At 57.7% G+C, this 19264-nt stretch overlaps 9 protein-coding genes across 9 annotated transcripts; 4 read left to right on the top strand and 5 right to left on the bottom strand.

The window, feature by feature from the left end:
- Window positions 1-327: 327 nt before the first annotated feature.
- On the top strand, window positions 328-2999 carry CcaverHIS019_0408730 (uncharacterized protein; the record flags this gene model as incomplete). Its single annotated transcript, XM_060600756.1, has 16 exons — window positions 328-383; window positions 418-567; window positions 600-633; window positions 669-781; window positions 814-892; window positions 931-1078; window positions 1115-1373; window positions 1407-1557; window positions 1736-1889; window positions 1922-2208; window positions 2244-2282; window positions 2316-2428; window positions 2462-2610; window positions 2646-2742; window positions 2774-2886; window positions 2920-2999. 16 exons carry the CDS (start codon window positions 328-330, stop codon window positions 2997-2999), a joined length of 2022 nt encoding a protein of 673 aa, XP_060457318.1.
- A 215-nt stretch (window positions 3000-3214) lies between these two features.
- Window positions 3215-3957, bottom strand: CcaverHIS019_0408720 (uncharacterized protein; the record flags this gene model as incomplete). The annotated part of the gene is made up of 2 exons (XM_060600754.1): window positions 3215-3368; window positions 3401-3957. The coding sequence occupies 2 exons, from the start codon at window positions 3955-3957 to the stop codon at window positions 3215-3217; spliced, it is 711 nt and encodes a 236-aa protein (XP_060457317.1).
- A 673-nt stretch (window positions 3958-4630) lies between these two features.
- On the top strand, window positions 4631-5803 carry ATG27 (uncharacterized protein; the record flags this gene model as incomplete). The annotated part of the gene is made up of 3 exons (XM_060600753.1): window positions 4631-4852; window positions 5148-5326; window positions 5416-5803. The coding sequence occupies 3 exons, from the start codon at window positions 4631-4633 to the stop codon at window positions 5801-5803; spliced, it is 789 nt and encodes a 262-aa protein (XP_060457316.1).
- Window positions 5804-5831: 28 nt separating this feature from the next.
- Window positions 5832-8017, bottom strand: CcaverHIS019_0408700 (uncharacterized protein; the record flags this gene model as incomplete). Its single annotated transcript, XM_060600752.1, has 4 exons — window positions 5832-6962; window positions 7079-7607; window positions 7639-7853; window positions 7886-8017. 4 exons carry the CDS (start codon window positions 8015-8017, stop codon window positions 5832-5834), a joined length of 2007 nt encoding a protein of 668 aa, XP_060457315.1.
- Window positions 8018-8244: 227 nt separating this feature from the next.
- On the bottom strand, window positions 8245-10123 carry ETF1 (uncharacterized protein; the record flags this gene model as incomplete). The annotated part of the gene is made up of 2 exons (XM_060600751.1): window positions 8245-9959; window positions 10000-10123. The coding sequence occupies 2 exons, from the start codon at window positions 10121-10123 to the stop codon at window positions 8245-8247; spliced, it is 1839 nt and encodes a 612-aa protein (XP_060457314.1).
- A 574-nt stretch (window positions 10124-10697) lies between these two features.
- On the top strand, window positions 10698-11237 carry DIB1 (uncharacterized protein; the record flags this gene model as incomplete). The annotated part of the gene is made up of 4 exons (XM_060600750.1): window positions 10698-10717; window positions 10749-10985; window positions 11034-11081; window positions 11114-11237. The coding sequence occupies 4 exons, from the start codon at window positions 10698-10700 to the stop codon at window positions 11235-11237; spliced, it is 429 nt and encodes a 142-aa protein (XP_060457313.1).
- Window positions 11238-11297: 60 nt separating this feature from the next.
- On the bottom strand, window positions 11298-12848 carry CcaverHIS019_0408670 (uncharacterized protein; the record flags this gene model as incomplete). Its single annotated transcript, XM_060600749.1, has 6 exons — window positions 11298-11340; window positions 11380-11489; window positions 11526-11595; window positions 11629-12313; window positions 12348-12577; window positions 12610-12848. 6 exons carry the CDS (start codon window positions 12846-12848, stop codon window positions 11298-11300), a joined length of 1377 nt encoding a protein of 458 aa, XP_060457312.1.
- A 3183-nt stretch (window positions 12849-16031) lies between these two features.
- CcaverHIS019_0408660 (uncharacterized protein) lies at window positions 16032-18041 on the top strand (the record flags this gene model as incomplete). The annotated part of the gene is made up of 5 exons (XM_060600748.1): window positions 16032-16445; window positions 16486-16555; window positions 16709-16827; window positions 16869-17141; window positions 17388-18041. The coding sequence occupies 5 exons, from the start codon at window positions 16032-16034 to the stop codon at window positions 18039-18041; spliced, it is 1530 nt and encodes a 509-aa protein (XP_060457311.1).
- A 161-nt stretch (window positions 18042-18202) lies between these two features.
- NAT5 (uncharacterized protein) lies at window positions 18203-19189 on the bottom strand (the record flags this gene model as incomplete). The annotated part of the gene is made up of 4 exons (XM_060600747.1): window positions 18203-18554; window positions 18699-18792; window positions 18835-18940; window positions 19049-19189. 4 exons carry the CDS (start codon window positions 19187-19189, stop codon window positions 18203-18205), a joined length of 693 nt encoding a protein of 230 aa, XP_060457310.1.
- Window positions 19190-19264: the final 75 nt, after the last annotated feature.

Below are 19264 nucleotides of genomic sequence, written 5' to 3'. Positions count from 1 at the left end.
CCCAAGAGATGGTTACAGTACAACAAGTCCGGTGAAGAAACGTACAGTACAGAGACGAGTGATGTTGGGGAATGATCGGCACCTTTGCATCTGTGTTTGCCCCCATACCTCGTGGGTGGTCTGTATGTGTCGGTCACTCGGCGCCGACTATCACTGTATGCATGACCCTTCTCCACCATACTGCTTCCACCTTCATCCAGTCAACCGTACTTCCACACCTTCCTTCACTCACTCTCTCTCCCTCCCTCTCTCTGATTCACTCACCTTTCTCAACCCAAAAATCTTCACTCACACTATCCCAATCACTCATTCTCCCACACGCTCGTCATGTTCTTCACGGACGAGCTCCTGATGGGCAAGCGAGGCTCACTAGGTATCATCTGGTACGCCTCACCATCCCTCCGATTCTAACCTCAGGCTCGTTTCCACTCTCGGACTCCGCAACAAGCGCGTCAATCGCAAGGCCCTGGAGAAGGTTGAGATTCCGCGCACCTGCGACCTCATCGCCTCCCCACCTGAACCCCTCGCTCTCCGCCTGAGTGGTCAGCTCCTCGTCGGCGTCGCGCGGTATGCCACCTTCCCTCAGTCACTGATCCCAGGGTGTACTCCCAAAACTACGAGCACTTCTACTCAGTGAGCTCCAAAAACCCTCCTCCAGCTGACCATAGGACGTGCAGACATTTGATTCGGCGCTGCGCCGCTCCTTTGCCCTCGGCTTTGGGCCGATGGGCAACCTTGCGGCGGGTGCCGAGCTCGATCTCCCGGGTGGCGGACGCACGCGGTAAGTGCGCCATTGAACCCACTGATCTGTAGGCTGGAGCTGATCACCTTCACCGACAATGCGCCCGGTCTCGAGGGGTACTTGGGGATCGACTCTGAGTTTGCCAACATCGTCAGCTTGATGCCCCACGATACAGTATCTAACCACAGGACTGGATGAATCCCGACATTACGGACATGGACCACGAGCGCCGCCACACTACGCCCTTAGAGTCTCTCAGAACCCAGTCCCTGCGCTCCGAAGAGGACGTCGACATGGAAGATCCCCGAAGCAACAGGCATCGTAACCCTCTGCACAGTGAGCAACAACCACCGAACGCTTAGCAGACCATAGCCACCCCCAACACCACCAACGAAAAGGCTCTGACCTTCAAGCCTTACAAACGAGAGGCAGACGACGTTCCAGACGAGTTCAACCCCATCAACCTCGACCTAGACCTCGACCTTCCGGAAGTTCCTAGTCGCCTAGACGGTCCCGGTGGCCCTGAGGATCCCAACAAACCTTCGTTAGACGGCATGATGTCAGACTTCATCCCCTCAGATGACACAGTAGACCCTGGGAACTTTGACATCCCACAGGACCTCGGTCCCGAGTGAGCAAACGGTGACACCTCCGCTTACCTCAGGAAGTTCATCCTCCCGGACCAGCTTCACAGCTCGCCCACTCGTCTCAAGCGCAAGGGAAGCAGTAGCCAGGAAGCTTCTGACGTCGAGTCCCAGCTCCTACCAGCGCCGAAGCCCAAGAAGAAGAGGGTCAAGCGGACCAAGTTTGATCATGTGAGCACGGCCGACCTCGAACGGATCGAGCCCAAGTCGTCAGTTGCCAACCATGCCGTCATCTATTAGTACGGTCCTCAACGCGGGAACCACGACGAAGGCCCTATGCGTCTGCTCTGTAGCACCGCTCATTCCCTCATCTCTGGGAACAGATGCGAGGACAGCCTGCTGACTGCAGGATCTGGAGCTTGACCTCGATCCCGCAGAGATGGGGGCGGCGTACGTCGACGCCATGGTCCAGCGGCGTCGGGAGCTCAACGCCAAATCACGAGAGAAGGAGGCTGCCAAGATGGCAGGGCGCTTACTGGGCGGGTCGGATAGCTGGTTCAAGTGTGAGTCCCCGTGAGGTTGGCCTGATCCGCAGTTATGGACCCCGAGATGAGCTCATTCATCAGCGGCTTTAGCGCGATCAATACGTTCAAGTGGCAGCTGGACGTCAAGAGTGGCAGTAACGTGACACTCAAGAACCCAGCCGACCCAGTGGAGCCCCTTGACCTTGTCGGCAATTCCGGTCCTCAACTCCGGAGCGGCGCCCCCTTCATTGACCCCCAGCTCATCATTGACGTACGTGGTGATGGTAACCTGCTCAAACAGACACACATGGACTACCAGGGAGTTCTGGACATCCCCGATGTCCCGCGCAACGATCAAGTCAGCTCCCGCGTTCCGAAATATGCTGAGATCAGTACGAGCTCGAGCTGCCCCGGTCAGCGAGTGACCTGCCTGTGAGTTTGAGCCAACGCCATAACTCACATTAGTGGGCAGCGCAGTCCGCCTCGTCAGACTTCCCGAACTCGCTCCAGTCGGGCCAGACCACTCCAACGGGTATCAAGGCTCCGCGTGTCAGCGACATGTCCCCCCTGGAGGCCTCGTGAGTGTGCCGGTAGCCGAGTTAATGCGCTAGCATCCGAAAGCGCCAGCGCCATTCGTCCATCGCGGGCGATGGCCCTGGTTATGACTTCCCCACCCGTTCCCGTTCGGGTTCGGTCCTCAGCGTGAACTTTACAGGACACGACCATGTCCAGCTGGTGCTGGACGGTGATGCCGACCAGAGTGAGTGGTGTGGAGGAGTGCGCGACTCACAGCAGTCTCCGAGGACAACTTCAACGCGCGCTTCCCATGCGGGCACCTGTTTGCACCGACGACGCTGGCAACCCTCGAGGACCAGTGCCGCGGTTTCTTCAGGTGAGGTAACGGTTGCGTTCTCTGACCAAAGCTACGTGGACAGGACCATGTCCAAGACGGGCGCGGACGAGCTCGAGCTTACCGACGTTGCACCCCGTGGCCAGTCCAAGCGGGTCGCCGCTGCTGCCTTTCGCAACTGCCTCAGTGAGCTGCGTCTGTGGCTCGTCTGAACCACAGCTCTGGCAACCAAGGGCCTGCTCCACCTCTCGCAGGACGCGGCTTACGGGCCTATCACCATCCGCATCCCGGCGGCGTAGAGCCGCACACGCTCTGTGACCTATGACGAACAATGCTCTCGTTGTTAATGACCTGTGATTGTAGATTAGTACCACTGTGTGGCGACTGTCGTGCCACTCATGCATGCTGCGAATGTGTCTCTGGTGGAATGGCTCCCATGGGGTGCTAATGTTGTTGGTCTATGCTGCTGTTGTCTGGTCTGTTGGCTACACTGCAAATGGCGCTGGACGTGGGATTACTCCTCGAGTGGGCCGCCGTTGGATGTTGGCGCCTTCAACTCCCCGCCAAACACCATACCGTCGGCCTCGTGTGCGCGCGCCGCCCTGTCCTGCTTCTCCTTCTTCTCCTGCGCCGCCTTGGCCTCCAGCTCCGCCTTGCGCTTGACGTATCTGGTCTTAGCGTCTTCGTGGTGACAACTCACAATGCAGTGCCAGGAACCTTCTCGGGGTTTGCACATCCCTTGAGGCGCTTGTCAACCTCCTTGACCTTTTTGAGGTCGTGCTGCGCCTCCCCAGTCCGGATCATGGACTCGACTTGTCCCGAAATACGCAAAAGCTCATCCTGAGGCATCCCAAAGGGGACCTTGTCTTCCTCCGCACCATTATACTTTGCGGCGAGGAAGGCGTCGGTCAACTCCTTATCCGCAACCCGCCAACATGCAAGCGCAATCTGTGCCGGCGTGAACAAGAACTCGGCGTCCGTCATCCGACTCGCCGAAAGCGCCTGCAACGCTTTTGGCAATGCGCGCTGTGCGCGTTCTCCGGCCCCACCAATCGGGGAAGATTGCAACTCGAGTGCCCAACCCCGCAGTGCCCTCTCGGCTCCGCGCACCCAGAACTCAAAGCTCAAACTCTGGGCAACAAGGAACTCGAGGTCGAGTACCTCCTCGGCCTTGAACTTTTCAAATTTCTTGACAAACACCTCGATGGGGATGTTGTGGTTGGTCGTCTTGGCGGCCAGGTATAAACAGGTAGGCATGATTTGCTTCGGATGCCACTCCATCACGCTGTTCTTAAGGTAGAAGCGCTTGATGTATGATATTGCTGTTGCTTCCACTTCTTCCGGGGAACCGAAACCTTGTCTGCAGATCGTGGATGCATGCGAGCAGTAGAAGCGCACGAGGAGGAGCTCGTCCGCGACAGAGAGGTACGCTGGTGTGGGAAGGGTCGAGGTGTGACCAAGTGATTCTTGGGCAGCCAGGGGTCAGCGCCACATGGGGAAGGGGAAGACTAGAAGGCTAGAATCGCTCACTTTTTCAGCGGCGACATTGCGCGCCGTCACCTCCTTGCTCTTCATGTTTAGTTCGCGGCGGAGCTTGTCCAGTCCAGCGGCGGAGTATCGCCAGTGTTTGAACTGTGAAGATTCATGGTACGCGCTAGGTCCCGGTTTGGGGCGGCTCGACTGCGCTGGCGTCGGAGCTTTCGAGTCGGTCATCTCCTATCTTGGACGGGGGGTAAGGATATGTATGAGATGGTATGAGATGACAAGATTGTTGTTCTCAGTGTGAGACCATCAGTGTGAGTGTGAGTGCGGGCCAATTTGATTCCGTCAAAATGACGTGCAAACCCAATGTTCCGCACGTCCATCTCTCTCTCTTATGGTGGTTCTTTACATCAGCCTCTTTCATCACCACACATACCCAAACGTCGCAATGCGCCTCCGCTCATTGCTACCCTTGGCCTTTATTCCCCTCGCAGCGGCGTGGTCGTGCGACGCCATTCCGTCTACTGGCGACTTGGATCTTTCGTCGCTTGGTGGCGTTAAGGTGGCTACCAAGGAGACGGAGACGCCACCTACGAAGAATACGGCGCGGGTTCGCATCGACCTGTGCGGCAAGTTGTCCAAGGAAGATGGAGTCAAGGATGAGGACCAGGTGGGTGTTGAGTGGCGAGCACAGAGCAGAGAGCGGAGAGCGACTGGAGGAGGGGCGGAAGGGAGAGCGAACGAGAGTGGCGTGATGGCGGAGGAAGGGGGGGGGGGGGAAGAGAGTGAGCGGCCAAGATGGTGCTGGATGCGCCGCCGAGCAGCTGTGTCCTTGGATCTGCAGCTGCCAGTGTTCATGCGATGCCTTCGCCGACTAGGTTTTGGTGGAGGTAGACGGGGGCTATCAAGGTGTCTCGATACGGTTCTGCCGATCGCCGGCTGCACGCGAATGACGCTTACCCCAGTGCCCGGACGGGACGCGTGCATGTCTCACGCTCATCAACCATAAACCCGGAGCGAGCGATCCGGATCGTGTGACCACCGTCATTCCACTCTGGAAAGAGGACACGCCTGATAGCGACGTGCGCGTCACGGGTCGCGAGGGGGACTGGACGGTGGCTATCAAGGCGCCAGACTATGCGGGGTGAGTTGTGCTGAACGGGGCCGGAAGGCCGCCTTGCGCCCGCTGCTACGTTCAATTAATTGCATTGCATCGCGTAGAGCTGACAGCAGCACACCCCACGGACTGACCGTCACCCTCACGTGTGCTGAAACTGAGTCGGGGCCCACGCTCGAGTCGTACACTGGCGGCAAGCTTGAGCTGCGCTGGTCCACACCTGCCGTGTGCGCCAACGCGTCTGGCGGAAGCGGAGGCGGAGGCGGCTTCGGGTTCTGGGGGTTTATCAAGTTTTGCTTCTGGGCATCGTTCTTCATCCTCTTCGCGTACTTTGCCCTAGGCGCAGTGTACAACCACCAACAGTACGGCGCACGGGGGTGGGACCTCGTCCCGCACCGCGACTTCTGGCGCGAGCTGCCCGCCCTCAGCCGCGACTTTGGTGGGCATGTGGTGGGTAACGTGCGCTCATCGACGGGGCGTGGAGGGTACTCGAGCCTCGGATAGAGAGACAATGCATAGACTACGACCTCCATTATCGGTAGTACCGTTCGGTGTAGCGCTCGCTGAGGCCGCCCAGTGCTGCCAGGCCTCCTCCATCGCGCGCGGCTGCGAGCGCGCCGACATTCTTCTGGAACTCGACCCACTCGCTCTCGCGCGGCGTCACCACCTTCTCTGCCACGTCATACACGTACACCTTGCCGTCGCTGCCACCGAGTGCCGCCTTGCGGCCCGTGCCGCGGTCCCACGCAATCTTGTTGAGCGCGTGCTTGCATACCTGCGTCGAGACAAGGGGCACCTCCATATCGGCATTGAGGTTCCAGAGGTCAAACTTGCCCGTGCCATCGGCGGTACCGAACAGAGCAGGATGCGAGGGATGCCACTTGACGTCGAAAACGTAGTCGTCCGCTTCATCAAAGCTGTGCAGCGGCGGCACGCCGGCTTGTGCCGGTGCGTGAGTTTTACCGCGCGCACGCCACAGCTTGACGGTCCAGTCGACGGAAGAAGTGAGGAAGAGGTCGGAGAAATCAAACGGCCCAGCAGAGGGGTGGAAGTGGATCCCCGTAACGGGGCCGGCGTGGCCGCGGTACACGTCATCAGCGTTGAGGCCGGCCTTGGCGGACGCCCGGTCGTACCTGTTCGCCTGGTAGACTGAGCCTTCCTCGGTGCCGACCCAGAAGCTTGCCGTCTCGTTATCCGCAAAGTCGAGGCTAGCGATCGACACCTCGTCCGTCTTGGTCGTGCTCGCCGGCCCGCCACTCGGCACCGTCAGGAGGAGAGCCTCCTGCGGTTGGCTTAGCATGTCGGCCTGCCATGAGCAGACGAGTCCGTCCGTACTCGTCGTGATGAGAGAGTTTGCGTTCTGCGTGCCGACCATCTTCATTGCGTATATCGGCGACGTGTGTCCCGACGAGCTTAACGGCGTCTTGTTTACTGGTAGGTGCTTGGCACGTGTGTCCCAGAGTAGCACTTGTCCGGAATGACTGCCGCCGAACACGAGCTGTGGATGAAATGGCGAGAGGCAGACAGACAGCACATCCGAGGGCGCATGGAAGACAAACTCGGGTCGCTCAAGGAGGTGCAGGTTCCACACAGCCACGATACCCTGCGGGTCGTTTGGTGCGGACCGGGACTTGTTGTACGAGGCCGCGACGAGCTCGGGGTACTGGTGTAAGCAACTCTGGGGCGAGGCACGAAGCGGCACCGAAGACAACATGGCCCAGCTGGATCCAAGAACGTAGAGCGCGTACCGCAGCTCAAAGAGCACCCTCAACAACTCACCTTTGGCGACCAGTCGAGGTCCGTCACACTCCGCCCAGTGGTCCACCGCTCATCCGCAAATGCACACACGAGCTTGACGCGCTGTCCCTCCCCATCATCGTACCCGCTATCCAGCCCAATAGTGTAATCCTTGATATAGTCGTATCCGTCACTCAAAGCGCGCTGAACGATCCGGCTACTTCCCTCGAGGAAGGCGCTGAATTCCGGTGCGGTCAAAATGGCCTGTCTCTGGTCATCGGGAAGAACTTGCAGTTGCAGACTGTCCGTCTTGGCCTTGAGTTCCTTGACTTCGCGCTCAAGCTGTCGCCGCTCCTCATCAAGCTGCGCAACCATACGGCTAAACGTCTCGTTCTCCGTCTCGTGTCCGGCCCCATCGGGGACATTGTCAAACTCCTCCGTCTGCACATTGGTAGACACCATGGTCTGCACAGACTTGGAGTACGTCTCGGGCTTGATTGCCTTGGAGGGCATATCGTAGATCTCGGCATACGTGTTGATGAACTCGACGGTCACCTCGGGTGGTGGTTCGCTGGCGTCAGCCTCTTCTTTGCTAAACTCACTCAAACCCGCTCATCCCACTCATGCTCGGTACGCGCACCTCGCTGAGCCGGCTCGTTCTCCCCGGTGTGCCCGGCGCGCTCACGGGCGACGCAGTGCGTACTGGCGCTGCACTCGGACCTGCCGTCGACGGGCGCGAATAGGGCGAACCGGGGCGTGCAGCGATGACATTGTCAACGAACGAGTTGACGTCCTTCCTCGAAGCGGGGGGTGCGGGCTTGGATTAGCGAAGGAGGGCGGCAGACTCACCGACTCTGTTCCGCTGCCTGGGGTGCTTGCTGTCGCTAGGAGCTTGGAACGTTCCTCGCGCGCACGCCGAAGTTCCTGTAGCTTTGCGCGTTTGGCCTCAATCTCTTTCCTGCGGTGTTCGGACATTGACATGGTGTAGGTGATGGCAAGTTGGTGGACTGAGGCCAGAGCTGTGATGGACGGACGCGACGCGGTGGATCGATGGACGAGCGGGGTCGCCCACGTGGCTTGGCAGGGAAGGGATGGTACAGTGTTGAAACGGATGTGTTTCGTCGTGGTTTCTCCTTATCGCTCCCTGCAACTGGCAGCTCCAGCTTGAATGGATAAAGACGATACATACTACTATAAACCTAAACCTACTATACCTCCGACACTGGCTCCGACACTGACGGCGACGCAACTACTGTTCCCCTCGCCCCTGTCTCCCACAGTTTTGGCCTAGGAACGACCTCGATGTCGCCATATGGCCTCTCCTGCTTCAAGCCCACGGCATCCCGCGTCCCTAGCACAAGGAGCTCGAAGAAGAACTGTGATGCCCCGCGCTTGGTCGCCCCTCTAGCAACTCTGGTGAATGACACGCCCTCTCCTTCGCCCAGTGTTGACTCGATCGCCTCAATCTCGCGGCGGAGCACGCCCATCGCCATGCCGGTCGTCTTGCTGAACCCGCCCGTGTCCTTGCCAAACTGTGATCCCTGGGCGCTCTCGCCGCCATCGAAGATGGCAAGTGGAGGACCCTCAGTCTCGTGCTCCTGCACGGCGCGAGCGATGCTCTCGGCGCGGCTTGGGGCCAGGGACGGGCGTCGCGAGATCCGGCTTTGAGGAGTTCCAAACGTCACGTCGGGGTGATACTCGGGCAGACCGAAGGTGTCTCCCCCAAGTATACTCAGGTCGACGTCGAGAGGCTCGAGGCCAATGTCCCCGATCATGCTCGGCATAGCCGGTGTTCGTGTGTGGCTGCGCCTGCGTCCGACCTCAATGTCAAACTCCTCCGACTCCAGGCGTGGATATTTCGGCGACTCTTCCCTCCCTCCCTCTGGCCCCTCCTCTCTCCTACGACGGAGATGGTGCAGGGGGAACGTGAAAAGCCCCTCCAGCGCTGGCGGAAGATAACTGGGACCGGCCATGATAAAGCGCTCTCCATCCTCCCGGTAGATGGGGATGAAATTGTCTGAATCGGCCGCGGCCGCTCTCGCATGTGCGGTCGCGTCGTTTGGGAGGTACAATGGCACCTCTTGGTGTCCCTGCGCAGCCTCGTCCGAGAACGCCTGGTCGGGGAGTTCGAGCTCGTGGTCTGGCCGCAGTACGCGCACCCGTTTACCTCTATTGGCGATGGCAGCGAGGCGCTTAGCGGTGCCGGGGGATACGGGAATGGGTGTTGGAGACTCGGGCGGCGGCGTTGTGAGTGCCGAGGATGCGGGCGAGGACGATCGGTGCTCTATTAACGGCGGGAGTTCCTCGAGCTCGAGGTCGATAGTACCCAAGCTAAAGTCGAGGTCAACGTCCATGCGCTCGCCTGGCTCTGGGAGATGGGTCGGGGAGGATCGCCGCCTGTGGTCTTGTCCGTCGCGCCCGACCTCCATGCTCACGTCAAAGTCCAAGGTATCAATGGCCAGTTCCATCGGAGCGAACACTTCGTTACTATCCAGCTTACTCGTGACGTCTGCCTCAAGCGACGCACTCCTTGACTCGCCGTAGATGCTCAGAGTGCGCGGTCGACCGAAGTTGAACGCGCCGTACTCGCGCGTTGCGGGGAGGTTGGTCCTCGTGAGCGGCGCAGTGTACATTCCGGTGGGCTCGTAGACGAACCCACTCCAGTCCCAGAGGTCCATAGTGCCGGCGGCCATCGTTGCGTCCGACAATCGGGGAAGGGTGATAGCGGCGTTGGGCGCGCGCATCTGGTCCTCTGGCAGATCGACAAGACCAGGTAGGAAGGCCGTGATTCTCTCACGCGTGTCACGGCAGTCTTCGAGGAGGTACTGGGCCTGTCGACCGTAAATGCGGGTGACGCCGAGCATGAGCTGCCCACTGATCCGGAGTGCGATAGGGTAGTCATCCGGTGTGCCCAGGATCGCCTCTATATGTCAGTCAAGCAGAGTGACGGAAGAGACACGCACCGCAACTGTCCTCAATGTCGATACCAATTGTCTGCTGCTTTGTGAGCTTGCGCTCGTGATGCGCGCTCAGCCAGATCTTGGCCAGCGGCCCGCGTTTCGATATGACTAAATCGGAGAGGAGCATGACGGGTTGGGGACGGGGGGGATAGTGGTGTTTGGAAAGGGAGGGAAACCCTTTGTTGAGGGAGGGTTGAGAGTGGATGGGGAAGCGATCAGGAGTTGGATGCACGCCAGAAATGGCGCAAGACGCGTCCGTATCTAGGCCAAGTCGGGCCGCGAGCAGCCCAAGATAGATGTGTATAGGGAAGCGGGGCCGTGGGGTTCAATCAAGAATGATAAGTGACAATGTAGTGGGAAAGTATCTAGAGATGGACGGAACAAGAGTCACTAGGGCTTGTGGCTTCTGGATGGCTGGACGCGACTAAATGACGATTGCGGGATCAATACACAAACGCGTCTAGGGAAGACAGTCGCCAAAGGAAATGCGCGCCTAATATCATCATCCCATTTTAACGTGGGTAGTAGGCGTGTTAGGCACGTGGATGTTGGTAGAAGGCCTGGAACAGTCATTTGCCACCCAACGAACTCGACGAGCCTCGACTGGCAACTCGTCAACTCGTATTCCCACTCCATCAACTAGACGTCGCGCTCGTCTCACCTTCTCGTCCTCTTCTACCAGCCGCAGAACAAAACCGACCATGTCGTACTTTATGACCCAGTAAGTCCGCCCCTATATCTCGCTAAACCAGCCTCCACTCCGGCTGGCATGTCGACCAGGCCATTCTCGTCGAAGAGGACCGAGTCGTCTGTATTCGGTTCGGGCACGACCACGATTCAGAGTGCATGGCTATGGACGAGACGCTTTATGGTGTTTCGGAAAAGGTGCAGAACTTTGCTATTATGTACCTCGTCGACATTACCGAGGTGCCCGACTTTAACAAGATGTACGAGCTGTATGACCCGTGCACCCTCATGTTCTTCTACCGGTGAGTTCTTCCGTTGAGCTTTGTGACGCGAGGAAAATCTGACCCCAGTAACAAGCACATCATGATCGACCTGGGAACGGGTAACAACAACAAGATGTAAGCTAGGGTACAAATCAAGCTGACACCAGCAATTGGGCTATCACGGACAAGCAGGAGCTCGTCGATATCATCGAGACGGTGTACCGCGGTGCATCGAAGGGTCGTGGTCTCGTCGTTTCGCCGCGCGACTACAGCACCCGCCACAAGTACTAGAGGACACTATATGTAGCATCATTATTATGTTAGGGAGCATAGCTCTATTGTAAGACTAGATTACTGCGAGCAGCCGGGGCACGTATGTAGCGTCTCGTGCACGCTATTGTCAGCTTGCAAGGAAAGGCGCCAGCGGACTCACTACATGTCGCAGTCTATGCAGAAGTCGTGCTCGCACTTGGCACAGCGGTAGCGCCCGGTGGGGCTCAATGTGTGGTCGGCTGGTGGTGGTGCATCGGCGACAGACGACATCTGAGGTCAGCTCTCGTTCGGACAACTGTACCTCACCGATGGGAACGGCTCATTGCAGCCGAAGCAAGATTGGTCGAGCTTGAGTTCTTCCAATCCGTCAATGGGTCTGGTGTCAGCTACTACAACCAACAAAGCTCACAGAGTCTTGTACGCGGCAACGGGGAAGAGTAACCAGAAGCTTCGAGCAAGGTGTGGGCTGCTGACGACCATAAGCCCACACACCTCGCAGTCGGTGGGCACATCGCACAGCTTGACCCCGCAGCGGGGACACATGTAACCTCCACGCCTGAGGAGGCCATGACAAGCGCAGAAGCTCTCACCCGCGGGAGGGAGGCGGGTCGGGAATCCCATGACCATGAGATCGCCAGCGGGTGGTGGTCGAGTTTGGCCGCCCGGTGCGGCCCGTCCGCCGCGAGCTAATGCGTCGCGCACACCCATAGTCACGGGCGCGATTGTTTGGGCCGGCGGCGGAATAGTCTCCCACAGCAAATCCTTGTAGTGTTCCTCATCGATGGCAACGCCGAAGCGGCCGCCCGTCCGCTCCGCGATCTGCTTGCAGATCTTGATTTCGGCCGACAGAGAAATGACCGTCGTCCGGATGCGCGCCTGTACCAGCTCATCGAGAACCTGGTGAATGTTGATAGGTCCGTCGGGGTCGGCGGTAGAGATTGCACTGAAGATGACGAGGGTTTCAAGCGATGAGGTCGAGGGAAGGTGGCTCATCCCGCCGCGAGCCATCACGAGACCGTTCTGCAACGACGCCTCGCCACTCGGCTCGAGTTTGCGCTTATCCGCCAGCGCTGCCACAATGTCCTGCGGATTTCCTGGCGTCAGCTGCGACAGCAGGTCGAAGCTAACCTCCCATTGGCACGAGCATCTCCGCCAGCCGATCGCGGAGGAGGATGACACCGACCTGGCCCAGTGGATTCTGGTCAAACCACTCGACCACGAACGACCGCAGATACTGCAGCGTCAACTGGAAGCGGTCTGGTCGGAAATCCATGTCACGCATGCTCTCGGACAGGTCCACCACGATGAACATGTGTCGCACCAGTGATCGGCGTAGCGGTGCCTCGGACTGGAGAGCGCTATTGTCAACTCCATCTTGACGAAAGGTTACCGCTTCCGCCTTCCCCGCGCCAGGAGGCTCTCGACGGTCGATTGAAGTCCACCCGTCTCGTCCTCCTGCACCTGGTCCCAAGAGCGTTTATACGTTCCCTCCCATGCGTTGACGTTCTGCTTGGCCTTGGACTTCTGGTTACGGTTGCGACGCGAAGGGCCGACGCGATCGAGGTCATCGTCAGAGTCGATCTCGGACCGTGGCGAGTTGCCCGGATTGTACAGGTCGTCGGTGGCCATGGTGTGTTGTGGACAATAGTGGTTTGTGGGAGTGGGGATGGTTCCAAAGTCAGCGGCAGTCGGTGGAGGCGGAATGAGTGGACTGATAATGCCACGTGGTAAAATAAGGGTTAATGACGTGTCAAAGAGAACAGAAGAGACGCGTCGCGGCATGGCTGAAGCCACTTGAACCCTAAACCTATGCATTGCGCGTAATTTGGAGATTAAGCCTCGTCTAATGTTCTTTAGTGGCGTTTGGCGTCGAGAGTGATGGTTCCCACATTGCCGCCAGAGTTGTGTGTTGTTCTGCATGGTTTACAGACGTTTATGGATTGTGATGGGTAGATGATGATGACGGTAGAGTGGGGATGACCCTGATGATGTATTAAGAGTGGAGGGATCGGAGGGAGAGAGAGGAACCAGAGTAAAGCTACAGGGTATATTATAGGGTAGAGTCGGGTATATAGGTAACACTGGGAGACTCGACAATGCCAAACGGGTGGAGGGGGGGGGGGGGGAGCTGGAATATCAAGTGGGGCATAGAGATATAGAGATCCTTCACGACAGATGACCCGTATTCAATTTGTGAAACAATGAAGACCAATCGCGCTCAAATGTTGGAGATGGTTGTATACTTGGGTGTCGTACAAGGTTGAACAGACAAGATGACAAGAAATGAATGAGGAACAAGGTAGACATGACGCCAGGACGCGTATTGTTCGGAGGCTTGTTCTCGAGGCACGGCTGTACGACTATTTTACCCTTATCCCCCTTTACCTCTTTGGAGCTACTGGTGATATGTACTCCTGGATTAAGTTTACGGAGGCTAATTCAGCACCTTGTGTTGAGTACTGTAAATGTTTGATGATTTGGTAAAAGCGGCGAGGGGAGACCTTTAATGCCGTAATGTCTAAATGTGAAAGCGGTTTGGGGAATTGTCGAGTAAGAAGAGCATGAGGGTTAAGAGAAATGTTACAGTACGTACAGTACTCAAAACAAGGTCAATCATGTCACCAGGTCCAACTTGCCCATCCCAAATGCCGGCAAATGCCGGGGATCCTTTTCGATCCTGGCCCAAGTATTAAGTGAGAAAGGGAATAGATCCAGTTTCTCAAAGACCCTGCTTCAAAGTCACTTGACCCCTGCATATTCTACATATCCTACATGTCGATCGATCACCAATCTCTTTCAAGTCAAGGCACTGACGCTGTCGCTGACGATGACACAACAAAGTGGCATCCTCCACCTCCTTCCCATCTTGGTACCGTAACTTGGTATTCCTTCCATGGCGTAAGATGCCGACAAGACTGGCACAAGGCAACAAGGGTCAAACTCCAACCCTACCTTTGTCCGTTGAGGGGGGACTCGAAACACATCCTGAAACCCGGTGTCGGGCCCCATCGTCTCTCAGATTCGCAACAGCGCAGACCTTGACGAGGCTGGCTAAACCAAATCCCCGATCCTTGAGAGCCTCGGCAACCCGGTAAAGGTTCCGGACCCCGACCCCCCACATTGAGGCTTCAGAGGGTAGTGAATATACGCATCGCTTCTGCTGATCTGCTAGTGTCTGTGCCCAAACCCTGCGGTCAGTGGCATCTCCCAGTGATCATGTCCCCCTCTTACTCCCACTCGGTAGTCGGGCAATGTACACCCAGCCTCGCTAGGGAGCTTGGGTGGGGTAACTGGCCTGGACTTGTCAACTAACGGATACAGGGAAACTTATGTGGGCTTGTCATCATGACCGACTCTCACGCACCCAGCCACTCATGTGCAGGTAACACTTACAGCACGTCGATCGGGAGCGGGTGTTGTACCACTGCCAACTGTCAACTGAGGTATGTAGTGATGCATGTGGTTTGCTGTAAGGGAGGGTTGGGCGGGACGGGAATGACTGCTCTATGCACGAGTGCCATGCAAGTTGGTGAGATGGGCTGAAATCGGCCCGTCTTATCTCACCCGCGGAACAGGGGAAGGGTCAACTGTGTCCAAATGTCTCCATGTCCTGTCATTTGATACATGTCATTTCTTGTACCCGTTTTACTTTAGCTGAATTCATTCCTCTACGCCTCTGGTCTACTACCCTAATCGGTTCGTCATTTCGCAGTTGACAAACTCTGCCCGACTAGGCCGACCAGCAGACAAACGACCCGAAATATAGTCTCAGGTCATGCCCTAACTGTCCCTCATGCCGCATGCTTGCTTCCATCCTCGATATTGGCGGTTGCTGTCGCGACGGCCGCGACGTCAACGTGTTCTGGGCCGCGATATTATCATCCTCCTGACATGGACACTGGTCGTCTCGGGGATCCAGGTTACTGGTTGACAGCCTGGTTAGCATGTTCATGCATGCTGGGCAAGTTTGGCAAGTTGGGCAGCCAACTTGCAGCTTGCGTTCAACTGCGTACTAGTCCCTGGTCCCTTAGCCGACCACATTACAGGTTACAGGTCGTCCATTCATTACCTTATGTTTAAGGCGCCGTCGGCCCCTAATGATGACGATCTGATCGCAGTATTTTCGTTCAACTGGTAAACTAGTAGACAATGTCTGTATACCAATCTCAAAGTAATCAATGTCGCAGGTCGTTAGAACGAGATTGAGGAGAGCGTGAAATCTTAGATGGAGATTGTCCTAGTATTAATACGCGTAGAGACGAGAGTCAATAGGTTGGATGGGTGCGGTATGTTCCTAAGGTAAGTGAGTGACCTCCTTTCCAGCCTGGCCCCCACCTAAGGTCTATAAACCCTGGAGTCCAACCCAGGCCACCCAGGCCACTCAGGCCCACTAAGCGTCACCATGCACGGTCAGCCGTCCACTCGCATCTCCTTGGCCCTTCCTCGTCCTCCTACCCTCATCCCACCCCCTCCTCACCCAACCCCCTCCCAATCCGATATCATCCCACCGTTACAGATCTCATTCTCATTCTCATTCTCTCATTCTCATCCTCTAAGCTATCACTCCATTTCCCTTTCTCCCTCCCTTCCCATCACTTCCTTCGCCACTGCAATCACTGCAGTCGGTATCGCCATGGTCGTCTAGAGATCCGCTACTCTATCTGGTACCCACCTTCCTCCGCTCCCTTCCTCCCCTTCCCATTGCATCGCTCTGCCTGATCGTCGTCTCAACGCGACTCGGATCGCATGAGTGCGGCGGCGGTCGGGCATGGGGGCATGGGCCCCGGACCGCCCGGTCCATTGGCCCCGCCCATGCCCACTCATCACCCACGCCACACGGTGCACGGTGCTCACATGACACACCCTCCATCGCTCGCGACATCACCCTCAACGAGCACGGACAAGATCCGCAAAAAGAGCGCGCATTGGGCCGACCCCGACACAGACCTGCTTCTCGAAGTGCTTCTACGACATCGCGAAAAGGGCCGCACTGCCGATAACGGCTTTGAGCCAGAGGTGTGGCAGGAGGCCGCCAAATCGCTGGAGAGCACCAACGGGACTGGCGGAGAGAAGACGCCAGACGCGTGCAGATCGCGCTGGCAGAGATTACAGCGCGAGTTCAAGTTTGCACGGGAATACCTTGAGGAGCGTCCCGGTTTCTCGTGGGATCGCCACAAGCACAAGCTCCAAGCGTCCGAGGAGTCGTGGGCAGCAGCTGAGCGAAACGTACGTTGATGAATGGGTGGACGACGGCTGATGTGAGCAGGGTCACCAAACCAAGAAGGGAAGAAAGATCTACATTCCTTGGTTTCATGGCCTCAGCCAGCTGTGCCCAAGTGACTGTCGAGTACGACCAACGAAAGGGCGAGTACCCTCGCACGGGTCGTCGGCTTCAGAGACCTCGGGCGCAGTTTTGGCGCACAGTGTGGTGAGGCAATCCACAGGGATACCTGATGGGACTCACATGATGTCTCACATCAACGGCCCAGGTCAACCTCAACAACACACGAGCATACAACACGGCATGCCGATACCGGAACCGGCACCAATATGGGCCGAAGAGGGAGACAGTAGCGAAAACGTCGACAGTTTCGGGCTTGCCGATCCAGTGAGGAACAAAGTGAGGTGTGGTACACGCTGACATGCCAGAACCATCAGGCGTTCGCGATGCCACACCAGAAGCGCGTTCTCGAATACGACGTGTCTCTGCTCGGGTCGACGCCTCAGGGCGGCGACAGGAAGAGGATACGCACGCATCGAGAACCGCAGGGGACACCGACCCGAACCTCGTCGACACATGCTGGCCAACCACTGTATCAGCAACTCGTACCTCAACAGAACACCAGCATCAACCACCCTGCTGCTGCTCCTCCCCAGACCCCTCCTCACCATGCACACCAGCTCCACTACTCGACCTCCCAGGTCATTCAAAAGCAAGTGCAGCATATGCAAACGCACCAGCACCAGCAGCCGCATCAGCAACCGCAGCAACATTTGCATAACCAGCAACAGGCTCAAACACACGCCCTCCAACACCCTCCCCAGCTCATTGCTCAACAGACACAACCGCATTCGATTCCACGACCGGCACTGGCACCGCAAGCCATCAATACTCAATTCAGCCCAACATATAACATTCAAACCGCATACACGACCCGATCACCACAGTATACCCCCACCATCAACGACCCCTCCCTCCCCTCACCAGTGTACCCGCCGATCACGGTCAGTAACGGTGACATGGGCAGCAGCCTACTCCGAACCCCGCAGTCGACTGAAACGCGCCGAGAGATGGTCGTTCCACGTACCGACAAGCCGCGCAGTGAGCGAACGCTCGCCGCGGCAGCGAGCATGCCAAGCCTGACAGGCTCCTCTCATATCCGCAGTAAATCTGGTGGCAACATCATCAACCCCTCAGTGTCGTCGACAGGAGGGCTCGCACTCTCCGGCCTCACCCCCAAGACGACGGGCATGTCCTTTTCCCCTGGCGGGGAGCTCCAAGCACTCACGACGCCAGCTAACCCGCAACCACAGAGCGGCGCTGCCTCTGGGCGGAACACGCCGGGGCCAACTGGCTCGCCAGAGTCGGATGCTGGTGCGAGACGCATAGAGGCAGTGCGCCGTCTCCAGCTCGAGGAGCTCCCAGACGACGACATTATGCTTATTCTCCCCGAGTTTGAGCAGAGCAACGCGGTTGTCGAGACGTATCTCGGACTGAACCGCGACATTCTGCGCATCAGATGGCTCACCGACAAGGTCATGGCGCGGAGGCGCCAGGTCGAGCGCGCGCGTCGCGCCGACGAGTTCGAGAGCGGCATGTAAAGGGGATGGACGACAATCACGAGTCACGAGTCACGAGCCACGTCGGCGGACGAATAGTGACGAGACGTCGTAGTCACCACATAGGTAATATCTTTTTCTACAGTAGACGCCTGCGGGCGATGCACAAATTTGGGTATGTATGATGCTGCATGCTGCATGCTCTAAGCTCCGTTGGCGCCTTCCTCGCCAAGCGCAGCGGCAATATCGTCGCACACAAGCATCCACGCCGCCCGCGGCTCCATACGCGTGGACGTGTAGTAGTTGTCGAGGATCTTGTTCTCTTTGAACCCGAGGCGCTCGTAAAAGTGCTTGGCCTCGTTGTTGCCAACTTGAACGTGCACGATAGCGCGGTTGATGACCTTGCGTGGCGGCGCCTGGGTGAGCTGTGCGCGAGTAGCGGTACCGGTAGCAGGTGGCGTGGGCGCGGGAGGAGCGGTGGGGTGCAGCGCCGAGCGGAGTGCATGCCGTACGAGAGCGGAGCCGAGGCCCTGCGAGCGGTAAGGAGCGAGGACGCTGGAGTAAGCGAGGCGCGAGCAAGCAGGGGGTGGTTTGGGGTTGGACAGAATCCGGAGGCGTGCCAGTGTGTGTCAAGGGGAGGCGTGCCAATGAGTGTCAAGGTGGTAGACGATGAGATGGTAGACTAGATGGTCGACTCACGCAAGCGTCAGAATCAGAAGCGTCGGCGGGTCCTGCTTAGCCCCCGTCTCGATGCGGCAACAGCACGCGCCGACGGGTATGTCTGCGTAGTAGACTGGTATCAGTACTGAAGTGATCATGCGCCAAGTCTACTCACCCAGCTTGTTAACGTCGTCAAGGCTGGGTTCCAGGACCTCGCTATAAAACCGCTCAGAGTAGACGATGGGAAACACGACATTGTTGATCTTGCGCAGTGTCCCGACCTTGAGTTAGCCATCCGTTACTTTTACTTTGTCGTTTCTTCTTCTTCTTCTTCTGCCGCCGCCGCCGCCGCCGCCGCGCCTTCCTTGCCCCTCCTCCCTCTCACTCACATTATTGACGGTCAAACTGGTCAGCGTGACCTTTGGCTTTGGTGCGACGCGACGCGCGCCATTGATCGTGACACTCTCGTGCTCCCCTCTCACGAGGTCGAGCGGGGCAGACACGGTGCCGGCCGTGTTATACGAAGTCATGGTTGTTGTGTGATGTGATGCCATGTCCAACATGCCAAGTAACATGAATATAAGTGGTTGGGGCGGAGAGTGGAC

Source organism: Cutaneotrichosporon cavernicola (genome assembly GCF_030864355.1).
Source record: "Cutaneotrichosporon cavernicola HIS019 DNA, chromosome: 4".
Taxonomy (NCBI): Eukaryota; Fungi; Basidiomycota; class Tremellomycetes; order Trichosporonales; family Trichosporonaceae; genus Cutaneotrichosporon; species Cutaneotrichosporon cavernicola.
This window is presented reverse-complemented; position numbering and strand designations above follow the sequence as displayed.